This window comes from Anser anser (assembly GCF_964211835.1).
Source record: "Anser anser genome assembly, chromosome: 1".
Classification (NCBI taxonomy): Eukaryota; Metazoa; Chordata; class Aves; order Anseriformes; family Anatidae; genus Anser; species Anser anser.
In genome coordinates this window covers 56,889,822-56,912,628 of record NC_139720.1, presented here as the reverse complement: position 1 = coordinate 56,912,628, position 22,807 = coordinate 56,889,822, and the positions used below count along the sequence as shown (strand labels likewise).

Genomic DNA, 22,807 nt, shown 5'->3' with positions numbered 1-22,807 from the left:
CCTTATATTGATCCTGCCTACTCTTGAGACACTAATCCTATGGATGAGCATCTCAGTTATCTTTTCTTTAATCAAGTAATGCTATTTTTAGCACTGACACCTTATATACCAAGGTAATGACAGTTGTTTGTTTCGTTTTTTTTTTTAACTGCACTGGAAGAGGCTTAGAGATTTAAGCTTTATTACTGAAAAAGAATCAAGGGCAATTGTGGTGAGGAAGAAGCAAAGGGGAAAATTCAGGGAAGGGTTTATGAAAGAGGAGAAAAGAAAGTAAAGGTGGAATCTTTAGGGGGTGTGAAGCTGAGCACTTATTCTTCTAGGGAGAAAGGTGGGAGGGAGGATGGTATTACACTCTAGAGCCTGACAAATTTCTAATCTGTATTAAGTATAGAAAAAGTAAAGGAGATAAATGTTGTGGGGAAAAAAACAGGAGATATAGAAGATGGCAGTGGGGAAGAAAGTCTGGGAAAGGTAGGAAGAATAAAATGAGAAAAGCAATATTAAAAGTAATAAAGGGACAGTCTTTTTTCATTGCTTTCTCTAAAATGCATGAAAATATACATATTTCATGCCTATGTGTGTAAGAAGTTGTGTGTGACTTTTCAAGTGCCTGTGTATGGAGTAGCAAAGCAGGTGTAAGTTTTCTGAGACATCTGGAATACCTGCAATGCTCTGGGGCAGTGAGCCCCAGATAGTGTAAGGTTTATTTAAATTTTAAAAAAGATGGAGTTTAATGAATTAAATATGAAAATGAATAATACACTTCGTGCAGTAGCCCTTGAATTTTCTTTGATGTTAAATGCAATTTATTTATTTATTTATTCCCTTATAGCTTCAGATTTTTCATTCTTCATAATATGGAACCTACTGCAGGAATAGTCAGTAGATGGACTGAAGTTTTTTAACTTAGAAGAAAATTAAGGAGTTGTAAACCTAGTATCTATCTGTGACCAATTGCTACTAGTAGCTTAATTCCAATTTATTTTTTCAGCTGTCTTGTAGACTGAATGATGGCCATTTAGCACCACAGTCAAGCTAAATATTAAGATGCAATTGATGTTTCGGGGTCTATGACATTTGTATCAAAGTCAGTGCTGCTGATGGAAGAGGTGAAGTTGCATTTAGCGATGCATGTATTTTTCCTCCCATAATCATTAGGCTACTTTAGTTCTAGCTGTGTATGTGGTTGGTCTTGGAGCTCTGTTCTGCCCGGTAGACAGATTGCAACGGAAATGCAGCAGTTGTCGAAGGCAGCAATGATGGCTGCCTTCATCTAAAGAAAAGTCTGACTGTAGAAAGTCTCATTAGATTGGTTTCCTAGTGAAGTGCATCAGTAAACTGGGATCAGTATGACTGTACCTACTTCTTTCCAGAGCTCAAAAAATGGGCACTGGAGTAGTCAACACTGACATGAAACACTCCTTTACTTCTTTAACCTGCTATGATCATAAATTCTCAAATTCCAAGAAAAAATTTTCTGTTCAGGTGCTAAGCATCTGTTGATTTGACATCACCAAAGTGGTGCAGGCAAATACTTTTTTTTTAATTTATTTCTACATTTCCTTAACCTCAAACACAGTTCAAAGAGCTCCATTATTTTTAACAATTCAGAATGTGTCAGTTGAAGAAAGAAAATAAAACACGTTGCAAGTTTTCTTTGAGTAAATCAAAAAGACTAGTAATTGCCTTGCATATTTTATTTCAGAAAAATAATATATCCATGACTCGGTATTGTGCTGTAGACAAATTAATATTAAGGGAAACATAGAGGAAACTACAAGAAAGCTGAAAGAAGAAAGCATTTAAGAAGAGATTTTTCTTTCTCTAATTAACAGAAAAAGATGGAAACGTCTTTAGATGAGGTTCATAAATAGATGTGTGCAGAGCTATACACAACCTACTTCAAAGTAGGACACAGATGTCTGAATAATTTTCCAAAGGCTTCTCTATATGTGGGTATGGCCAGCAAGGAGTTGCTGTAGTCTTTACTGCAAATCGGTGAAGCCAGAACAATTGCAGTTTGGAAACTGCTCCTTCCAAACTCAGCTAACCTGGTGACTATTACCTTTCTGTATATTATATATTCACATATGGCAACTGATTAAACACTGGTGAAGTCAGAAATCTATGAGGGACTGAGCTGCACCATGATTCTTAGCCTGAAGCCTTATCAGAGCAAGTCACTCTATTCCAGTTTGGATTAAATTTCTCTTCATCTGCATTTCAGCTATTTTTACAGGTATGAGTCATCTAGCCCAAAGTTACCTATTCCTGTATAAGCAGTATGTCTTCCCAAAGAAGCCTGAAGCTTTTCTAAGGAATTCATTCTCCCAGTTGCTCCAAGGCAGATTTTGTATGGAAGAACAATGCATGTGTACCTAGTGATTCAGTTCAAAGATGCTTTCAGCAGGATAACTTGTACATGATGCACACAACTCAGTGCAATTAACAGGTATGCTTCTCGCCTGCTCTCCCCAGTGCTTCTCTACACCCTTCCATCTCATAAATACAGTGATTTCTATTCATATCTGTGCAAAAAAAAAAGGGGGGGGGGGAGAGGGAAAAAAGGCACTGGAAGAAAATATTTTTTCCCTCAGCAAAGAACCACATGGAACACCAAGTCCATGGAAAAATAAAAATAAGGCCATTTTAGATATGGAGAAGTTCTGTAAGGTATGGTATTTTTAACACTGTCCTTTGAGATCTGTAGTCCAAACGGTATTTCACATGCTTTGTAATCCATCCCATGCAGATATCTGCAGTTTATCTGTGAGGATACCAGGGGACCTAGTGGAAAAAAAAAAAAACACGTTAAAGTCAGGGTGAGTAACTCTCCCCTTATCCACAGAGCCAGTCATTTCATCACAGAAGGAAACTGGGTTGTTCAGGGTGATTTGTCCCCATAGTAAATCCATGTTGGCTGGTTCCAATCACCTTCTTGCCCTTCAAATGCCTCCTTCAAAAAGGATTTTTACATTAATCTCTCTAGGAACTAAAAGGAGGCTTACTGACCTATAGTTCCCTAAATTCTCTTCCTTACCTTTTTTTTTTTTTTTCAGAGAGGGAGGAATTTTTTTTTCCAGTCATTGCAAATTTTCCAATTGCCACTCTTGTCAAAAATGACAGAAGAAATTCTCACAATGATATTGGTTAACGTGATATTGGAAACCTCTGTTTTGTCAAGTGGGTCATACTTTATGGGTCTCTGGACTACTGATTACAGCTATTTAGGCATGAAAATTCCAATAGCATGTGCATTTTGATGAGGAAGAAGAGATTTGGCTTTACTCAGTCATTTACAAGTGTACTTTTGATCCTAATCTTATGATTGCTATGGCACAAATGTACATCTAGAAATTTGTGCATCAGAATTTTTTTTCCTGACTGACCAAGCACGTGTCTTTCAGGCTACATCATCTTAACTTCAACTGATAGATTGTCCATACATCCTTCAGTAAATTGTCCTCCTGACTGATGACAATGCTCTGAAGTATACCTCATTTTGAATCTGAATTTGCCTAGCTTTAGTCAGTTATCTGGACCTTTCAGGACTGTCAGATTCTTTTCTTACTTTTAGAACCTTTTCTCACTCCCCCAGTGGATAGTTTTAGGTTGTGATCTAGCAGCCCTTTTCATAACCCAATGAATAAATTTAAGCCATTCACTAGAAGGCCACATATCCTCTCATTGATATTGACTAGCATAGTTTCTCTGAATCCTCTCCAATTTGTCAACAGGTAGTCACCACAGCTTTCTTGAATAGTGGAAGTGGCAGGTTGTGATTGCTAACTCTTTACATTACTAATCCTGGGACTTGGCCTTGGGTTGTATTCCATGTGCCTGAGGCCTCAGTATGTTGGCTTTGGCAGACAAATTCTTTCATCTTTCTTTTCATTGTGCCGATGACTGATAAAGAAATAATACATTTGGCTAACTGACAGCTGTTTTCTCTTTGGAGGGACAAGGATACTAAAATTAGCACCTTTTGGTACATTCTGAATTTCTTCTCATCCTTTTTAAGGTAAAAGAAACAGGGCTGGTGATTTCAGTCTTTCTTTTCTTTGACCTGAATGTCTCACGTCACTGCAATCATTGTTCAAAAGAAGTTATCAACTTTTTGTTAAAATGACAGTCTGACCACTTTAAGAAAAGTGTCAGGTCTTAATTTTATCACATCTTTATTGCATTCCATTTAGAAAATATTAAGTCAAAAGAGCAAAAATGAAATCTAGTAAGAGCAATTAACTTAACACCTATTATTGGAAAAAAAATATGTATTTAAACTACTGGTTTAAACTATTAGACTTTCCATCTTTGAAAATAACAATTGACTAACTCTTTCTACATTCAAGGTTCATAAAAACACACAAAGGAACTGTTAGTGTCCTAGTCTGAAGCACCTCTATCCTCTTCACCAAGAGATGAGACACTCAGCCTTCCCAGAACACTGCTTCCATCTTTTATGTTCCTTGCAAGGGACCCCGCTGGAGTCAGATCAGCTGTGCTTGGAAACTCACTGCATAGGCAAAGGCTTGCCAAGAAATAACCTGCTTGACCATTTATTATCGTAGACATCCATTCTCCAGATCTTGAACATTTTTGGCCTTATTTGAGCAGACTATTATAGGTGCAGCACTAATATAACTGCAGGCAGGATTCCTTCAACAGAGTCCAGGGATGGACAGACAAAAAAGGGAAGGGAAAGTTGGCACTTCTTGTACACTGGAACCTATTTCCACATGCAATTTCTCCTTTGGTGTATAGGGCAGGAAAATATTGAGCACTTCCATTCCACCTATAGAAAACTGAGGTACTGAAAGACTAAAAGCTGTGCTGAAGCAATATCCATATGTCCCATGAAAGGCTTAAAGCTTCTTAGCCAATGTTCTTTACTTTTTCTTGTTCCTTTCTTCCAAATGAAATGAGTTGTATTTGTTGAATCAAGAAACACAACTAATTACAGCTATTAAAATGGATTGACACAGGCATCCTCTCTTTACAGTATGAAAAATGGATGGTGCTCTAAAGCCCTCCAGAGGTTGGAAAATCCACTTCAAAATTTGGAAGCTTATTTTAGCTACAGTTATAAGAAGGAAGGGCTAATATTTCAAGGTGTTTTGCATAACTTTTGGGTAAAAAGTAAACACCTGCCACTTGATGCCTTAGTGTTATGATCTTGAAGGAACAAAACTTACCCACAGATCTTCAGAGGGAGACTCCCTTTATCCTTTTGACATCTTTGATCAGTCATGACATAATGAAGATCAACACCTTCAAAATAATTCTTGTTGCATGCCTAGATCCAGACTATATTGAAATTAATATAAGCTCATTGCTCTCGTCTCAAGTGGCTATCAAGTTCATTATCAAAGACAGATGAAACTTGCATGGCTTATGCTTATAATGCATCGTGTGAGCATAAATTTTCACACACCCCCCCAAAAAAAGATCTGTATTTGGGAAAGAATTATCTGCATTCTATTCCAATGCACAGATCCCTCTTCAGTGAAAGCTTTGACTTTTTTGCAAGGAATAAAACTCTTTGATTCACTGTGTGTATAAATCACTCTAAATTATTCTTGTAGCTGTAATGGTTATCTTGTTCAATTTCTATTCTTTGTAAGATCAAGTTAACAACCAATTTGTTTTGTGTAGGCCACCCAGCAATTGTTAAAGATAAACAGTCTTTTCCTTGCCATCAGACCGACCAAGTTAAGAAACAAAGCTTACAATGTTTCACCTCTGTGCCTGGGAAGATCATGGAACAGATCCTCCTAGAAGCAATGTTAAGGTACTTGCAAGACAGGGAGGTGATCTGAGACAGCCGATATTGCTTCATCAAGGGCAAATTGTGCCTGACGAATCTGGTGGCCTTCTAAGATGGAGTGACTGCATCAGCTGACAAGGGAAGACTGACTGATGTCATCTACCTGGACTTCTGTAAAGCTTTTGACACGCTCCCACACAATATCCTGATCTCTAAACTGGAGAGAGATGGATTTGAAGGGTGGACTATTCAGTGGATAAGGAATTATCTGGATGGCTGCAGCCAGAGAGTTGTGGTCAATGTCTTTATGTCCAGATGGAGGCTGGTGATGAGTGGTGTCTCTCTAGGGTCCATCTTGATACCAGCGCTGTTTAATATCTTTATCAACGACAGAGACAATGGAATTGAGTGCAGCCTCAGCAAGTTTGCAGGTGACACCAAGCTGAGTGGTGCAGTTGACAACAACAGAAGGAAGGGATGCTATCCAGAGGGACCTGGATAAGCTTGAGAAATGGGCCCATGTGAACCTAAGATTCAACATGTCCAAGTGCAAGGTGCTGCACCTGGGTCAGAGCAATCTCAGACATGAGTACAGACTGAGAAGAACGCATTGAAAGCAGCCCTGTGGAGAAGGACTTGGGGGTTCTGGTGTACAAAAAGCTTGACACAAGCTAGAGTTGCATGCTTGCAGCCCAGAAGGCCAACTGCATCTTGGGATGCATCTACAGAGGCATGGCCAGCATGTCAAGGGAGGTGATTGTTCCCCTCTACTCTGCCCTTTTGAGGCCAAACCTGGAGTACTGTGTCCAGGTCTGGGGCCTCCAGTGCAAGAAATATATGAATCACTTAGACTGGGTCCAGAGGAGGGCCATGAAGATGATCAGAGGGCTGGAGCACCTCTCCTACAAAGAAAGGCTGGGAGAGCTAAGGATGCTTGGCCTGGAGAAGAGGAGGCTCCAGGGACACCCCACTGTGGCGTTTCAGTACTTAGAGGGGGCTTATAAAAAAGATGGAGAGAGACATTTTACGTGAAAAGATAGTGATAGGACAAGGGGTAATGGCTTTAAACCAAAAGAGGAGTGATTTAAATTAGATATTAGGAGGAGATTCTTCACTCAGAGGGTGGTGAGGCACTGGAACAGGTTGCCCAGAGAATCTGTGGATGCTCCATCCTAGAGAGTCATTTAAGGATAGGTTGAATGGGGCCCTGGACAACCTGATCTAGTGGCATCTCTGACCATGACATGGGGGTTGGAACTGTATGTCTCTTTAATGTCTCTTCCAAGCCAAACCATTCAATGATTCTATAATTCAATGAAAACCAAAGGCTTTATCAACATGTTGCTATTCAGTCTTCTCTTTATAGTGCTAGGAATCCTTTTAGCTGGATCTCAGAGTGGCCAAGTGAGTTGACTATTTTTATTTATTTTAATTACTTCCCCTAGAGGAATTATGTGTTTGGAAGCCCGGTGGTTACATCAGAATCCTGGGTTCAAATTCAAGATGCATTTCAAATTTGTTACAACTTAGATTCAGAAGGTTTCACTTATTTTGGGCTGCTGCTTCTTTATCTTTAAGGTGGGGAGATAAGGGAGGTACTCATGAAACCAAAGAGTATGTAGTAAGAATTAAAACCAGGTAATTAGTGCACATCATTTTCATACTTCATTGCTAGAAGGTACTGTTACTATTTTCAACTGACATCAGCATAACAACTGCCCGTGTGCCTCGTAAAGCTGTCACATTTCTGGCCAATAAAATTTCCAGAGAAAAATGAGAAGTGATGAGTTTGTTTTTCCAAGGTAAAAGAAAGAAAACACTGTAAGGCCTGCTAAATGATTAACAGTAAAGGAGGTGTCTTCAGCCAAATGGAAAGCATTCTGAAAGTCTTTTTTCCCCTTCTTTCTCCTCCCTCCTCCACCAAATAAACAAAACTCTAGGACAAATATGAAACATATTTTGAATATATGATGGTAGTTGTGTACAAGTTTACACCTCAAATGTGGCTATTACAAAAGGTATGGCTGCAAGGATTTACCTAGTTTATTCTGGGTTCTACATTCATTTCTCTGGTAGATCATGTGTGTTGTCAATAACCTCAGTCGTGAAAATAGATTTTTTGTCTGGGAAATGAAATAATCTCAGATTTGACTTTGACCTGATACAGTTAACTTTATGCTTGTCCATCACTCATTCAATTCTACTGCAGTGGAGGAACTGGATTTATGCTTGCTGTTGACAGTGAGTAAGAAGGATAGGGGAAAGCATACTGGAGAAAAAGTGGGGCTTTAAGAGGAGGGTGCACAATTAGAAGATTAATTCTAATATTTAAAAATTTTCAGTCTTATCTGCAGGCTAAAATGAATATTTTCTGCTAGACACATTTGAGTATCATGTTCTGGAAGTGATGTGTATGTCTAGAGTGAATTTTGGAGCTACTAGGTCATCACAATTAAGAGACACATGGTGAAGAAGTTGGGGAGTTGGTTATATTACCCAGCGAGAAGGAAGAGAAGGCTGAGTTGGCTATTCAGCAAAGTGGAGGAGTGCATTTTATAGAGTCAATTTGCAACAATGGATGGGTCTGAGACACAGTAAGTGTACTGTTGTTTTTCTATACATGAGACTTATCTCCCTCCTGCTGTCTTTGGAAATGGTTTTGTAGGCAGGTATAAGGCAAAAATACTCTGTATAGTACTTCAGCATATGAAGTTGATTTTCTCCTTGATGGCATTGGAACTTCATTATGAATTCAGCTTTCTACTCTCAGAGCATGCATAATTGAAACGACAAATCCACCACAACCATTGGGTATGAATAAGGTCTGGATAAAGCTATACAATCCCTCTGGTTGTGCAGCTGGCATAAGAAAACAGTGAGTTCATTTCATGCTATGATTAGGGAAAAGTTAATTTTGTAAAGCCAAGGTGGGCCAAGTAAACTTTTTACTATTATGCCTTCTTTCTATACCCGTTCCTTCTTTGTGGCCCTTGCATCTTGAAAGGTTTACAAGTAACTACTGACAGAAACATAGACCAGCATCCACCGGCTGGTGGTGGAAATGTAAAGTGGAAGGCATTTTTTAATACTTGCTAGTTACTTCTGGCATTTACTTTGGAAGAAAAGTATTGAAGCAGAAAAGAGCTGTGACTTTGATTTTTAGGCAAACATTTTTGAACTTGTAACTCCTGTTTTTGTCTATTTTTGTCAAGGATCACTTTAGTGATGTGTGGTTTGATGTCTCTTTTTAAGCTCCCAAGCAACACATTCAATGGTCGCATTCTGAGCTTCTGCCCTCAGTTTTCCTAGTGTCTGTTTCTTGAAATGCTAGAAGACCTGTTGTTAGCAAGCAGAGACAAATGCCTTACAAGGCACACAGCAAATAAGCACAGTGGCATACATGGATCATCTGAGTAGTAAACACTTGCTGGAGGAATAGACTGAAGATGAATGACTTAACGGGAGATTGGAGAACTTGCTGCTGAAATATAAACTCACAATCGTTTCAGTTTCTCTTAAATACTTTAAAGAAAAAAGGACAATGTTTTAGAGTTAGTCTTTCAATGATGCTAAAGTTTGATTTTTGTTCAATTATAGAAGAAGATGGGAGATGGTTGCATACTGTGAGATAGACTGTAGTGAAGATTTAAGCCCGTTCCTGTATTGAAACCTGGACAGTTAGAACTAATGATTTTATTGATAATAAATGAGAGCACTTGCAAGGAAAAGCCCCCTTTCCATCGCAAACCTCCTCTGAGTTTAACCCTCTCTTTAATGCTTTTTGTTCAGTAGTTACAGTTGCAGTAACCCAGCTAACTCTGAAAAACTGGGGATGTTTCTTGCATCCCAATTGAACTGTAAATGAACTAACGTGGATCATTCTAATTCATAATTTTGCCTGTAGAAAAAAATTGTTGCCTTTTTGATGAAACAATGTAAATGACAATTTTGGCATATTTCTAGATAGATACTCCACCCCACCTCTGCTGCCTCCCATTGTTTGAGTTATTCTGTTAATAAATTTAGTATCCTACCTAATGCTTCTTGCAAAGGCATGGCAGTAAAGAAGTTGAATCCCCAGTGTCACCAACTCTTATGTCATGAACACTGGAGTCCTGAGAAAAACATTCCAGGACCATAATGAAGTCACTTATGATATAACACTGCTTTCTACTCTAAGTTTAGACTTTTCTGGTAGAGAATATTGAAAACACTACCTTCTACCAAACTCCCATGGCCCCAACAGATTACACCAGTAATCAGTTCAATAGGCAAGAAGTAGAAAGAACTCCAAATCTACTATTTTATCCAAAAATCATTTTTTTTCCTTTCTCTTAGACAATTGTATAAGGAAGAGATGGCAAGAGGTGACTGTGTACTAACCCTAGTCTTTGTTTATGCTTATTTATGTGCTATATACCACAAAATGTGGTTTGCCATATTTCGGAAAGCTGTATCCCCATTCAACAAACAAAATCAACTTCTCTCACATGTATCAAGCAATTCTTTTATCAAAACTATTTTTTTTCTTGCTCGTACCCTCTATTCCTTCAACTACTCTCCTAAATACAGTTTCTGAAATGCTAATTCAGATACCCCCCAGCATTGTTCTTCCTTTCCTTTCTTATACTCCCTTGGAAGTACTTTGAGCTTTACTGGGCAGGGCCTTTAGAAGTCTAATCAAAGGTGGCCCTGCTTGAAGTGGGGATTGGGCCAGATGACCTCTAGAATTTCCTTCATATGTAAGTTATTCCATGATTCTATTAATTTTATTAATTAGACAGTGGGTCTGCATGCTGCAGTCCAGCTTCCGCCTTCTGGAACTGGAGCTTAAATGACGATTTTGCACCATTTGAACTTTGTCTCTTGTTCTGTCTCTGTGAGTTTGGTCAGTACACACACACACACACACACACACACGGCCCTTAAATTCCTGTGTTCATGACCTGTAAGCCAAGTATTAACATTCAGTGGTTTGCTGTTAACACCTAGGTGTTGCAGGTACTGTACCAGCTCAAACAAGATAACTGTATCCATTTTCTTTGTAGTCTCTTCACCATTAGACTTTGCCATGCACCCTTTCATATTTATAACCGAGACAAGAAACTTTTTTTTTTTTTTTGACATGAAAAGGAGCTGCTTGTTGGTAAACTACTGTGTTTTGTTATGCTCTGGAAGAAGAAAACTCTTCCAAATCTGTTCTCTGTTTTACACAGTATTTTCTCTTCTTCTGAGTTAGTCACTTTCTGTGTTTTTTTTTTTGTTTTTGTTTTTTTTTCATGCTGTTATCTAAAGGTCTTCCAGCTTTGGCTGGCATTCAGGTAGCTGTTCTGTGTATAGCAAGAGCTACGGATATATATGAGGGGTGTGGGAATCCTTTGGAGCTGGTGACACCACACAGGGCTGCCTGGAAGGAAGCAGATGTATGTATTAATGTGTTCATTGATCCACAAATCAGGCCTGAAGACATTTCTCTGGTAACTGATAGTCTTCAGACCAGACAAAGGAAACAGGGCATTGTCAGCAAACAGTGAAGAAAGCTTCTTCTGTGAAGTCACACGAATTGTTACATACAGTGGCTGGTGCCTTCAACAAGAGTGGTGTTCCCTGAAATGCAGTCAAGCAGGGGAAACAGTTTGTATTGGATTTCTGTACTTAATTGCAGCTGTAATTGGGCTGCTTGTGGAAGGGGCTCTTGCTCTGATAGATGAACTCCCTTGTTGCCTGTGCTGACCCACCACAACTCTTCTACATACATGGCACGCCCTGTCAGTGACTGTGTCATATGAATGGTTGAGTCCAGCTCTACCTTGCTGGGTCATTCAACATGCTGCCATTGAAGGACTCGTGGCTGGGTATATTTAGGGATGGCCATACCATCTTTTTGTCAGCATGTAAGGTAATAATAGGCACATAGGTAATAATGTGCAAGTGCAAGCCTTTGTGCCCTAACACAATTAAATAATAGAATTAACTAACAGGTCTCTATAGCACACATCTTGCAATAAATAGAAATAAACCTGTTCTGCAGGTTCTTCCGGCCATATCCAAAACAAAAAATGAATCTGCTGTGGTTAAAATGTAATGCCACTGCTAAAGTCTTCTTATGCACTGCCTAAAATTTTTACTTTCGTGGGTCTAAGGTTACTCTAGTCAGCTCTAATCTCCCCTGTTGCAGGCAGCTCATCCTTGCTTCATAATTTTGTCTTGAATTACTACCCTTGACAAGATAGCTTTCCTAGGCCTTACTTATTCTGTTGACCACAACATTTTCTACATGAATAATTTATTTGTGCTTGCTGATAAATTTATTCTATGGAGCAAAGGGAACTTTGCGAGAAAAGTGAATATCCACAGACACAAATGTGAACTACAGTATCTTCACAACTTTAATTCAATTGTATAACACTGTTAGATGTAATCTCTGACTAATCAGTTACTGGATGACTGTCAGTTACTGCAGCTAGATCACTGTTGGAAGAAATCACAAATATATAGGTCCTCAGCTTGCCATGTAGAGAGGTATTGACTCATTTCAGGTTGACCTCTTCTGATCTTCAACAGTTCTACATATTGGGCATTAGGAACTCCACTCCTACAATCAAAAAATGACCCCTCTTTTAGGGCAGAAAGGATTTCAAGGCCTTATTTACAGCTTCAGCCTTGATTCTGCTGTTTGGATTGTAGGCAGTTAAATGATATTTGCTCAGCTATGAGGAGGACTGCTTATCTTGGAAGGGTTTGTCTCTTGTATCTAGGAGGAGCAGCTGTGTCAATCTAACTTTGCTTTAAAAAAAATAGGGATAAAAAAAAAGAGAGAGAGAGAGAAACTGGAGGATCTAATACATTTTTGTTTAGTTTTGTTTTAAGAGAAAATCTTTAGTCCTGAAATGGTGCTTCCTGCAAGGCAGAAACAGAAACAAACTTGGTTTTGTTTGTCCTTGGATAGGTTGGATTGAAGTGGACAAGTTTAGGGATCTGATCTCCGTCCTCCCCCTCTTTTTTTTCTTTTTTTTCTTTTTTTTTTCCTTTTTTTTCTTTTTTTTTCTCTTTTTTTTTTTAATCTCTTTTTTTTTTTTTTCTAATAGTCAAGTAAAGCTTCCTGTGACCAGTGTAGGAACTGAGCTGCTGAGAAGATAGAATTTGAAATACAGGTAATGGGGCATCAGAGTTTTTGCTGTGCTAGTTGAAGCTCTGCAGATAGGATAGAAATGAACACTTTATGGAGCAATTTCACTTGACCCCTTTACTTGACTTTTTTTTTTTCTTGTGAATTCAGCTCAATTTCTTTCAACCTTCACCATATTTTTGCAGCATGAATTTTTTTCCCTGTAGAGCAAAATAGGTTTCTTCTTACAAGAAGTTAATTGCCTAGGATCTTAGGATAAATTTAGCAGAAAAAAAAAACTTACAGAGAACAGGTTGCTTTTTCCCTCTTCTTTTCACACAAGTTGGTGAATATTTATTTGTAGCAAGTTTTTCATATTGCACAGCAACTTCTCCCCAGTAAAGCAGCCACCAGCTCCATGTATGTAGCATGCTAATAACAGGAGCAGTGAAGCTGACTAATAGATGACCAGAAGTTTACTTTCTAGTGGAGATTGCCTGTCTGGTTGCTCCTTTTCCCCCATTGCTTTCTAATTCCATATCATACCATCCCACCTAGATTTTTTTAAATGTTTTTATTATAGTCTCTAATATTATGGTGGGTATACAGTATTGATTTTAAGTACTGGTGGTTACAGGCCCTCAAAGACACTACTAGACACAATACCTCTCTGTAACAGTCAAGTGAGTCTTCACTTGCTGAGGACAGTAAATTAATATATTGAGGATCACACACCCTCCCCTGCTGATAAAAATGTATTTGTGAAAGCTACAAAACACTCTGTCCCACCCAATAGGTTTCCATTCATACTACCTCTGCACAGCAACACAAAATTGGGCACTCAGGCAAGCAGCACATCCCAGAATGTGGTTTGACCCTTGACTAACATCAGAAAGTTGGGAATCCCAAGCAGGGCTTGTCTGCATTATGGCTGAGTGTTATCACATGGACCTTGGGGCATGAGATTGGGCACACCTGACAAAGCTATAAACATCCAGCCAGAAGCCATCAGGTGAGATTTAAATCCTTTGTCTCCTAGAGGACTCATGCTTTTGGCTGGCTGACAATGACCTGGAGTCCAATCACTTAACCTGGAAGCTACAATCTTGCTTATAAACCCCAGTACGCTGTTAGCTTTCACTACCATGTGCTACTGACTCACCTTGTCCTTGCCGTCCACCAGGACCAAGTCCTTTTCTGCAGGGTAGACACAGAGCCAGTCAGTCCCCAGCCTGTGCTGTTTCTTGTGGCTGTTCTGTTCCAAATGCAGGATGTGGTGTCTGCCTTTATTGAACTTCAGGAAGCTTCTGTCTGCCCATTTCCTCCAGTTCACCAAGGTCCTTCTGAACGAAAACTCTGCTTTCCAGTGTTTCAAGTGCTCTACACAATCTACCATCGTCTGCAAACTCAGCAAGAGTTCATTCTGACCCATTGCTGAGGTCATTAATGAAAATACTACACAGCATCTGCCCCGTTATTGACCCTCAAAGATCATAGCTAGTAGCTGGCTGTCAGCTAGTTGTTGAGCAGCTGACACCTAAACTGAACTCAGCAGTCCAGGTTTTCACATGGTTTTCAGCCAGCCAGCCAAACCATATCTCTCCATAAAGATGTTATTGGAAACTGTCAAAAGCCTCACTAAGTCAAGGTGAGTAACACCTAGTGCTCTCCCCTCATCTGTAGTCAGTCATATATCATCAGAGAAAGCAATCAGTTTTGTTGTGATAACTTGTCCTTGTTAAACCCACACTGGCTGTTCTCAGTCACCTTGCTATGCCTGGACATGGCTTCCAGAATGGTTTGCCCTGTAATCTTTCCGGACAGTTGGGACAGGCCTGCGGTTCCCAGAATCTTTTTTCCTCTTTTCTTAAAATAAATAAATAAATAAATAAAAGCAGCTGTGCTGCTTGAATTTTTGCAGTCATAAAAGAATTACTCTGATCACCATAGCTTTTCAAAGATGACAGAGCCTTGCAATGACATCAGTCAGCTTGCACACCAACATTGGATGTACCCCATCAGGACCCACAGGATGTGTATGTTTACTTTCTGTAAGTGGTCCTTATCCCACCTCCCTCCCCCTTCCTTTCCAGAGTCTGCCCTGAGGCACCACTCTATGGGAAGCTTCAGAGAAGAATCTGCCAGCAAACTGAGGCTCTTCAGATATTTCGATTGACAGTTTCAACTTCAGGCAAATTTTGGACCTCCTAATTCTCTCTGCATGCTGCTCTTCTATATCCTACCTGGTTTTGGTTTTGCTTGTTTACTTGCTTGCTTGCTTGTTTTTTGGTCCCCCATTTTCACTTGCCATATGTTCCTTTCTTGTTTGGTCCCAGTTAGAAATCCTCACTGAAGCCAGGCCACCCTCCTGCCACACTTACTTAACCCTAGCAATTCTGGAAACTTCCTGGATCACTTGTACTGAGCTGATTTCTCCTCCCAGCACATGTTGAACTGCTCCCCGGCTAGTCAGTCCCTAGACTGTACTGTTCCTAGACGTTATTCTTTTCTGTGTTCAGGACTTTGACTTTGTTTTTATTGAACTTCATAAGGCTCTTGTTGGCTTATTTCTTGAGCCTACATAGACCCTTCTGAATGGCAGCACAATTCTCAAGTGTATTGACCGTTCCCCCCATCTGCAGACTTCATAGGAGTGCGTTGTCTTGGCTTCTCCAGGTCATTGAAAAGATGTTAAAAATGACAGATCCTAGGACAGACCCCTGCAGTATTTCACTCATTAACAGAAGGCTACTGAAGTTGCCCGTTGCCTGTTCTACATCAGATCTCTGTGTATTTCAACTTTGCATTGTGCATGTGCTCTTGCCTCACCTCTCTGTTCTCCCTAGAAAGTCTTCATTGCACCACAGTTGTCATGTGTTATCTCACTACTCCTGTCTGATCCTAGCAACATCATTGCACTGCAACTGTTCACATTTACATCTCTTCCTGCTTCTTTTTCCCTATACTGCACTTGTTTTTGTACAGGCAAAAAACCTGGGCCTCCCTCTCACATTGCTTTCTCAAGAGGAATGTGGGAATCTAACCCACACCCCTAGTCCTGGCCATGCTTTCTTGCATACTGCCACCACCTCCTCTTTCCTGCAGGTTTTATGTGCTACCATATGAACCTCACTTTCCTGTAGTCAGTGCTCTAGTCCTGGTGAGGTAACCAGCCTTTTGTCCATTGTAAGACTAAGAGCAGTGGGATCTCAAGGGGAGAGGGTGATGGGGAAGTCGTTCATTTAAATAGCCAGCTGTGAATATCCTCTACCAACGACTGCTTGTGCTTCTTAGATACATGCTCTCCTGCTCACTTGGCACAGGAATGCTCTATTAGCTATTGCAACTGCCTCTCTTCACACACACATACCTCTCTGTCACCCTCCTTCTAAAGCAGTTGAATCAGATAATGGTAAGGCAATTCCATATGTTCTGATTACATATGACCTCATTAACACTCTTCTTCCTGCAACAAAAATTTTCAGATAATGAAATCTTGTTCTGGAACAAAAAAGTATTTTTTGATAAAGCAGTGAAGGGAAAGGGGATTTCACTTTATCAAATTTTTATTGTTGTTTTCCTTTCTTTTTCTGAGAGAAAAAAAAAAAAAAGAAAAGGAAAATGGCAAAGTGACAGGGAAAAATAAAATAAAATAAAAGCTATTGCTGTATTTCAAAGCCAGCAAAAATTAGACTAAGCACTAGTAAAAGCCAAATGGAAATCGTAATTCTTCTGTTTCCCTGGCTGCTCAGACATGTGTAATAGGCTTGGCAGAGTGTCAAGGAAAACAGGGTCCAAGCTGCGGAGTGTTCAGAAGAATCAAAAGGCTGCTTGTTAACAGAGCCAGATTTCAGCACAGCTCAAAGGAAAAAAGTCTGAAGCTCCTCTGCAGCTTTTTCCTGATGAAGAGGGCAGAGGAAGATAGAACACAGACAATGCAAGGACACTTTTCAGCTTTGGAAGGAAAACAAAGGCAATAGTGCAGTCTTGCTAGGTGCGTTTTGTTTTGTTTGATTTAGCACAGTGTGCTTTAAGCCAAAAGTACAAGGCAATATGAAAAGCATGAGAGGGATAGCTAACTTTAACAGGTCTAAAATGTGGACCTAGCTAGGTCATGGGGAAACACAGCCCACCTAATAGCACCCATAACAGAAGTCAGTAAACCCACTGTGAGTCCAATTCTCTTACAGAAGTTACCTGTCGGAAGTTAAACTGGCAGAAGTCATCAAGTCTTTCATAGTGCTTACATAGTCCAAGCAAAGGAACTGACAGGCCCAGAAAGTTAACAAATTTCACTTTCTTTTTGAGAGAATCCCCAGGCTGCCAGCATTGCTCTTGATTTTTAGTCAGGAGGGTTGGAGTCCCAGTGCCTTGTCACTGACATAGTTTTCGCTTAGGAAATAGAAAGAGAATATTTTTGCAGCCTGCCATAGAGCTTCCTTCCATTTTTCCAAGATTATTTCATGCTGGAATAGTGTTGCCTTTGTGCATGCATTTCATGAAAGGACACTGTAAATGTCAAAAGGCACTTGAAGAAAGCCACAGAAACAATTCAGTGTCAGGAAAGAAAACAAAACAAAACAAAACAAAAACAATGGGAACCTTAAGGAGTCAAACAACTCTGTTTTATTAGAAAAAAGAATAAAATAAAATAAAATAAAATAAAATAAAATAAAATAAAATAAAATAAAATAAAATAAAATAAAATAAAATAAAATAAAATAAAATAAAATAAAAAAATCCAGAAGCAGCTTCCCACCTGGGAAATGCCTGCATATCTTGTTGCCCAAAACTGAGGTGATATACCAGGGGAAGGATGATGGTTTATCCTCCACTTTCCTTCAAGTATCCAGGGATGACAGTGAGTCACTGTAGGCTAGTCAATGACATATTCTTAGGATCACTGTGTATGGGTGTTCATGTACAGAAAGAGGTTTTCTTGATGGAGATAAATAGACAATACCATCTGAAGTAGATTAACTTTGGAGGTTGAAGGTAACCTTGCCATTTCTAGCAATGAGGTCAGCTAAACATTAAAATAATTTACCAGAAAAAGAAGGAGGAATGTCTTTGTTTAGGATCTCTCAAATCAGATTAGACGCATTTTAGAAAGATGTTATATTTGGGCTTTTTTTCTAACCCAGTTTGAGAAGAGAAAGTTATGTTTCTGATTATTTCAGAATTCAGATCAAATACTCAAAGGAGTATTCCTTCCATGTTTAGATGGGAACCTAGGGTTAACATCAGATGATTTAAGTTTACTTTCAGATACCATCTTATAATTTTGTCTATGGTCATAGTCAGGAACTGTCCACACAGTGAAGTAATGACTTCTAGCTGATTCTGGACAGAATATAGAGATCAGGACACTCAGGTCAAAACAGACCATGTCTGTTCTCTGTAGTGCTCTTTTTTATTTTATTTTTTTGTCAGTGTCTATAACACATTGCCTGGATCCTCTTTTGTTCTACTATTTTCTAATGTCTTCTTCCATTTTCTCTTTGAGTTCTCTTCTTTTGATTCTGCATACCTGAGAGACTTTACACAAAGCTGATTTGTTTAGTTCAAGCCCTCTGTGTTATTTTAAGAAGACAGTTCCTGCCCACTGTTCTTTTATAGAGAGGGAAAGCTTTCTGCTTAAGAGACATTGTTGTATGAGTATGAACAAAACCAATGTCATGATGTAAGAAAAATCACAAAAGTTTGCAAATGAAGTTGACTGAAAACTAAAAAAAAAAGAGAGAAAAAAAAAGGAGAGAAACATAGATGTTTTCTTTCCCTTTATGCCCTCCTTCTCTTCTTGTCCTCCCTCCCCTCCTTTCCTCTCTCCATCTCCTTCTTCTTTCCTCCCTTTTTGAATTGTCTGGTGTATAAATACAATATATTATGGACTTTGCTAAAATTGTTCTTGTTCCTTGCTTGACACATAGCAACCTTGCAACAGAGAAGACTGCAAAACCCACAGGAAGCAGAGGGAGTACTGGGACATGCCTTTATGTTTGAGGTTCTGACCTCTATTGTTGTAATATACCATCTGCGAATACCGTTATTTAATGAGCAGGCAACTTATGTTTGGGAATGACCTCAGAGGTGAACTCCCATGCAGAGAGTACAGAGGGTCTACTCTCAGGGTGTATTAAGGGTATGACTGACGAGGTCTGCCCCACTTCTTACGACGGCACAAGAAACCACTGCTACCTTGGAATCTGATGAGTTGGCTAAACTACAGATTGAAGTATCAGAAAAGCCAGGCAAGCACCTCTGAGCAGTTTTCTGCTCTAGCCCTTTCACAAAACTCCAGCAGCTGAAAAGAAGCCTAATTGAACTACCTCCCCAAAGAAAAAGAGGTTCGCCAGCACTGCAAGATCTGCTGTGAGCCACCTACAACTGGCTGCAATGGGGAATTCTCCAGAGAACTGCCCACTGAGTGAGTGTCTGGCAGGATGTTTTAACCATGGGCTGAATTTTTGTGAATTAGCAAGCAGGTCACTTTTATTCCATTGTCTCATCACTGTGTGAGCTCAGTCAGGGGAGGGGAATAAAAAATCCAGCTTCTTAAACAAGAGAGAACCAAACAGAGAAACCTAGGGCCTGTTGGTCTACAGAAGGCACTATTTCTACTGCACCTCTTTTCTTAAATTACATCTGTCCTCCCATTTGCATCCACAGCAAAGAAAGACTCCTGGCATAAAACCAAGAAGTGCTAGGTGGCCTATGCTCATGCTACTGAGGGCTAGCTCCAGCTGGAGTGGACTGGCTTCAGTCATACTGCATAGCACCCATCTCTACCCATTCCACCTCTTGTTGGACTGTGTCGCCAGGTGATCACAACAAAGCAGTTTATAAAAGACCCCCATTGCACTTTGTTGGTCACTCCCATGATGAGGCACTACCCACCCCTACTGTGACTACTTCTAAAGCTTATGACAGCTCTGAATTTGCTGTTTGGACCAGGTAGATTCTCCTGTGTGGCTTCGTCTTTGACCTGGTCAAAAGCTTCTGCTCAGTGCAGCATATTAGGTGACAGAAGAATTCGTCTGTACAAATGGACAAAGGCTGCCATCAGAAACAAGGGATGACAAGCCAGATCACCTAAATTTGAAATTAGATGGCATACAGCCTCTGTCCCAACCCACACCAGTCCCTGCAATGCAGAAAAGGAACCTAGGGCTCAGGGGTCCAGATTCGTGTACTTTACTTTTGGGTCTGATGGTTAAAATTGTCTTGTTCTCCCACCCCAGCACAGACTCTGTAGCTACAGGAACATCACAGTCTGATATGCGTGCTGGGACCCAGTCACTTTCTGCAGAGAAGATTCCCTGGCAGATGGACTTGTTTTCCTGCAATGGGAGGGGAAGCAGCGGGATCAGTTTGTAAGCATAAACAGTCTCTTGAAATGCATGGAGGGCAATGTCCAGATAAGGGCTGAAATCTTGTAATTTACTTTCTCAAGACATGCAGTTGGGCAGGATTTGAGACCAAGAAAAGAAACTTAGCCTGAGGAATGAGGATCACACCACCCACACACTGCTTTATTCTGTACAGGTAGCCTGCAAAAATGGACTTTTACAAATGTTCCCAAATGTCATCTCTTATTAATAAGCTGGACAGTAACTCCATCTCCAGACATTCGCCTGGGTTTATCAGCATAGAATATCCTGGCTCAGAGCTGATAATTCTGTGATGAGATGAGGTAAAAGAATGCAAGGTGAATCTGAAGGAGGGATAATTTGGGGGGACAAAACTATAATCCCCTTTGATTGTGTATTTCTCAGATCCAAATTTCATATGTGAATAATTTATGTCAATACATGGAGGCAACTACAGAAAGGAAGAAATAAATAATTTACAGTAATAAACAAAGATCAGTGCACGTCTTAAATATCCTTCCTCATGCACACAGCCACAGAATATATTTATTCAAAACCAATTCATGGCCTAGTACAGATTCTTATTTGTCACGCTGAGTATTTTTTTTCCCCATACAAGTTATAAGAAAAATCTGTTTGGTGGGAAGTTGTTGCTTACACAGCACGTGCTAAACATTATATTTTAAATCATAAAATCATAGAATGGCTTGGGTTGGAAGGGATGTTAAAGATTATCTAGTCCCAAGCCCCCTGCCATAGGCAGGGATGCCATCCACACATACAGAAAAGAATCTCCAGTCTGGAGACCTGAACTTTGTGGTTATCCCAAAGACACACATGTAGCTTTTTACTCTGGAGAAATCCTGTTATAAAAATGTTTTGGGTGTGTTTAAATAGAAATGTGCAATACTATTCTGTAGTATATCTTGAGCCAGAAGAGCTAGAGAGCCATTAGGGCTGGTAACAGAGCAATGTCTCACCTGTAGACTTCCTTCCAGATGAATTTCCTAGCACTCTTTGATAGAATTGTCACTTCAGCTGCAAAGTGCAATTTTTGTCTGTGGGTTTTGCTCTGTTTATTAATTATTATTATTATTATTATTATTATTATTATTATTATTTTCTTTCTTCCCTCTCCCTAATGGAAAAAGACACATTTTTCTCTGTCTAAAATTAGTACATTTTCTCTGTGTTTCCTTCTTTTCTCCCTGCTTAAAATCTGCATTCTTAAATTAGGACTGGCATGATCTAATTAAGACAGACATAAGAGAGAGAGAATGCTCCAGAGGAAGGCTAGAGTAGGAGTAACAGGAGGAGAATTGTGATTTTTTTTTATTCCTGTGCAGGCATAATCTTAAAGACATGAAGCAACACACATGCCTACTCAAACAAGTTGTTAGCAAACTAATCGTGCATTACAAGACAGCAGAGCCACACTGTGCTCATTATACACTGTTTAAAGATGGTTTTAGTGCAGTCAGAAGGCAAATCAAACATGCATAGACATAAGGTTGAATGGGGAAGATTGCCTTTTTCCTTTTAAGAGGCATAGCATTTGCTTTAACATAAGTATGTCTCTATGAAAGACAGGAATACTGAGTTTGAAATGCCAACCTGCACAGCTTGAAGGGGCTTTTCAATACTAGACTCTTTTCCTCAGTTCTCTAGAAGAGAACAGAAAGAAGGACTTTCTCAAGTAATGTGTTCTTGTGTCTAGATAAAATGGCAGGTAACAAATAGCTAGAGGTGGATGGCCATACTCTTAATGGATAATTGGGAAAAAAAAATACAACTTTAAGGTGGATAGAAGTTGGAGACAGTTTGAACAGCATATCCAATCAGAAGTTCCATCATAATTAAACATAGACTCAATGTGTATGAGAAGTGGAGGGCTAGATGGGGTATATATGTGGTTATGTCACATGCATGAGCATTTATGATAAGAGGCTGAAAGACTGGTCTTTCAAGTCAGAAGATGCTTCTGTTCTAATATTAATAGCCTACAAATATGAAAGACTCAAACAAATTTATCCATGAACTGTGAACTTAACATCTGGACTTTGTGATACAGCTAGTCTGCTCATTTCAGCGGGATAAAAGGGATTTTGCAGCTTTGCAGGACCTTGTACTGAAACTACATACAAAACAATACTTCAGCCATAAGGAGGTTTAGAATTTCTTTGAAAAAAATGTTAAATTTATCATAGCTGTTTTGCAAGCATTTGATAAGTGAGATCTAGTCTTTGCCATTCCAGGTAGCATTGTGTTGCTACACAAGGATGTTCATAATCAAAGAGCTCAGTTTTATTGTATTACATTTAGTCACAAAACAACTAGAAATTTCACTGCAAAATGTGTCTCTCAGATATCTTTCTATATATTCTTTGCTGTAAAGGTGTTGTATTTATAGTACACCCAGTGGAGACTACAAAGTTCCCAGTAAGTCTTCCGGTAAACTGCTTGATGAAGTGAAATTTGTACCTGTAAATGTAGGCATCTAGTACTCTTTTACGAACTCCAGGACATGAAAATGTTTATTAAAAAAAAAAAAAAAAAAGACTT

At 39.4% G+C, this 22,807-nt stretch overlaps 1 protein-coding gene across 1 annotated transcript in view; it reads right to left on the bottom strand.

The window, feature by feature from the left end:
- Nucleotides 1-2,556: 2,556 nt before the first annotated feature.
- Nucleotides 2,557-22,807, bottom strand: part of LOC310896986 (uncharacterized protein) — a 102,839-nt gene continuing 82,588 nt past the window's right edge. Inside the window, exon 3 of the mRNA XM_083830061.1 lies at nt 2,557-2,787. Within this exon, the coding sequence (XP_083686187.1) occupies nt 2,724-2,787 (64 nt within the window). The 3' untranslated portion in view covers nt 2,557-2,723. The remainder of the gene's footprint in view (nt 2,788-22,807) is intronic.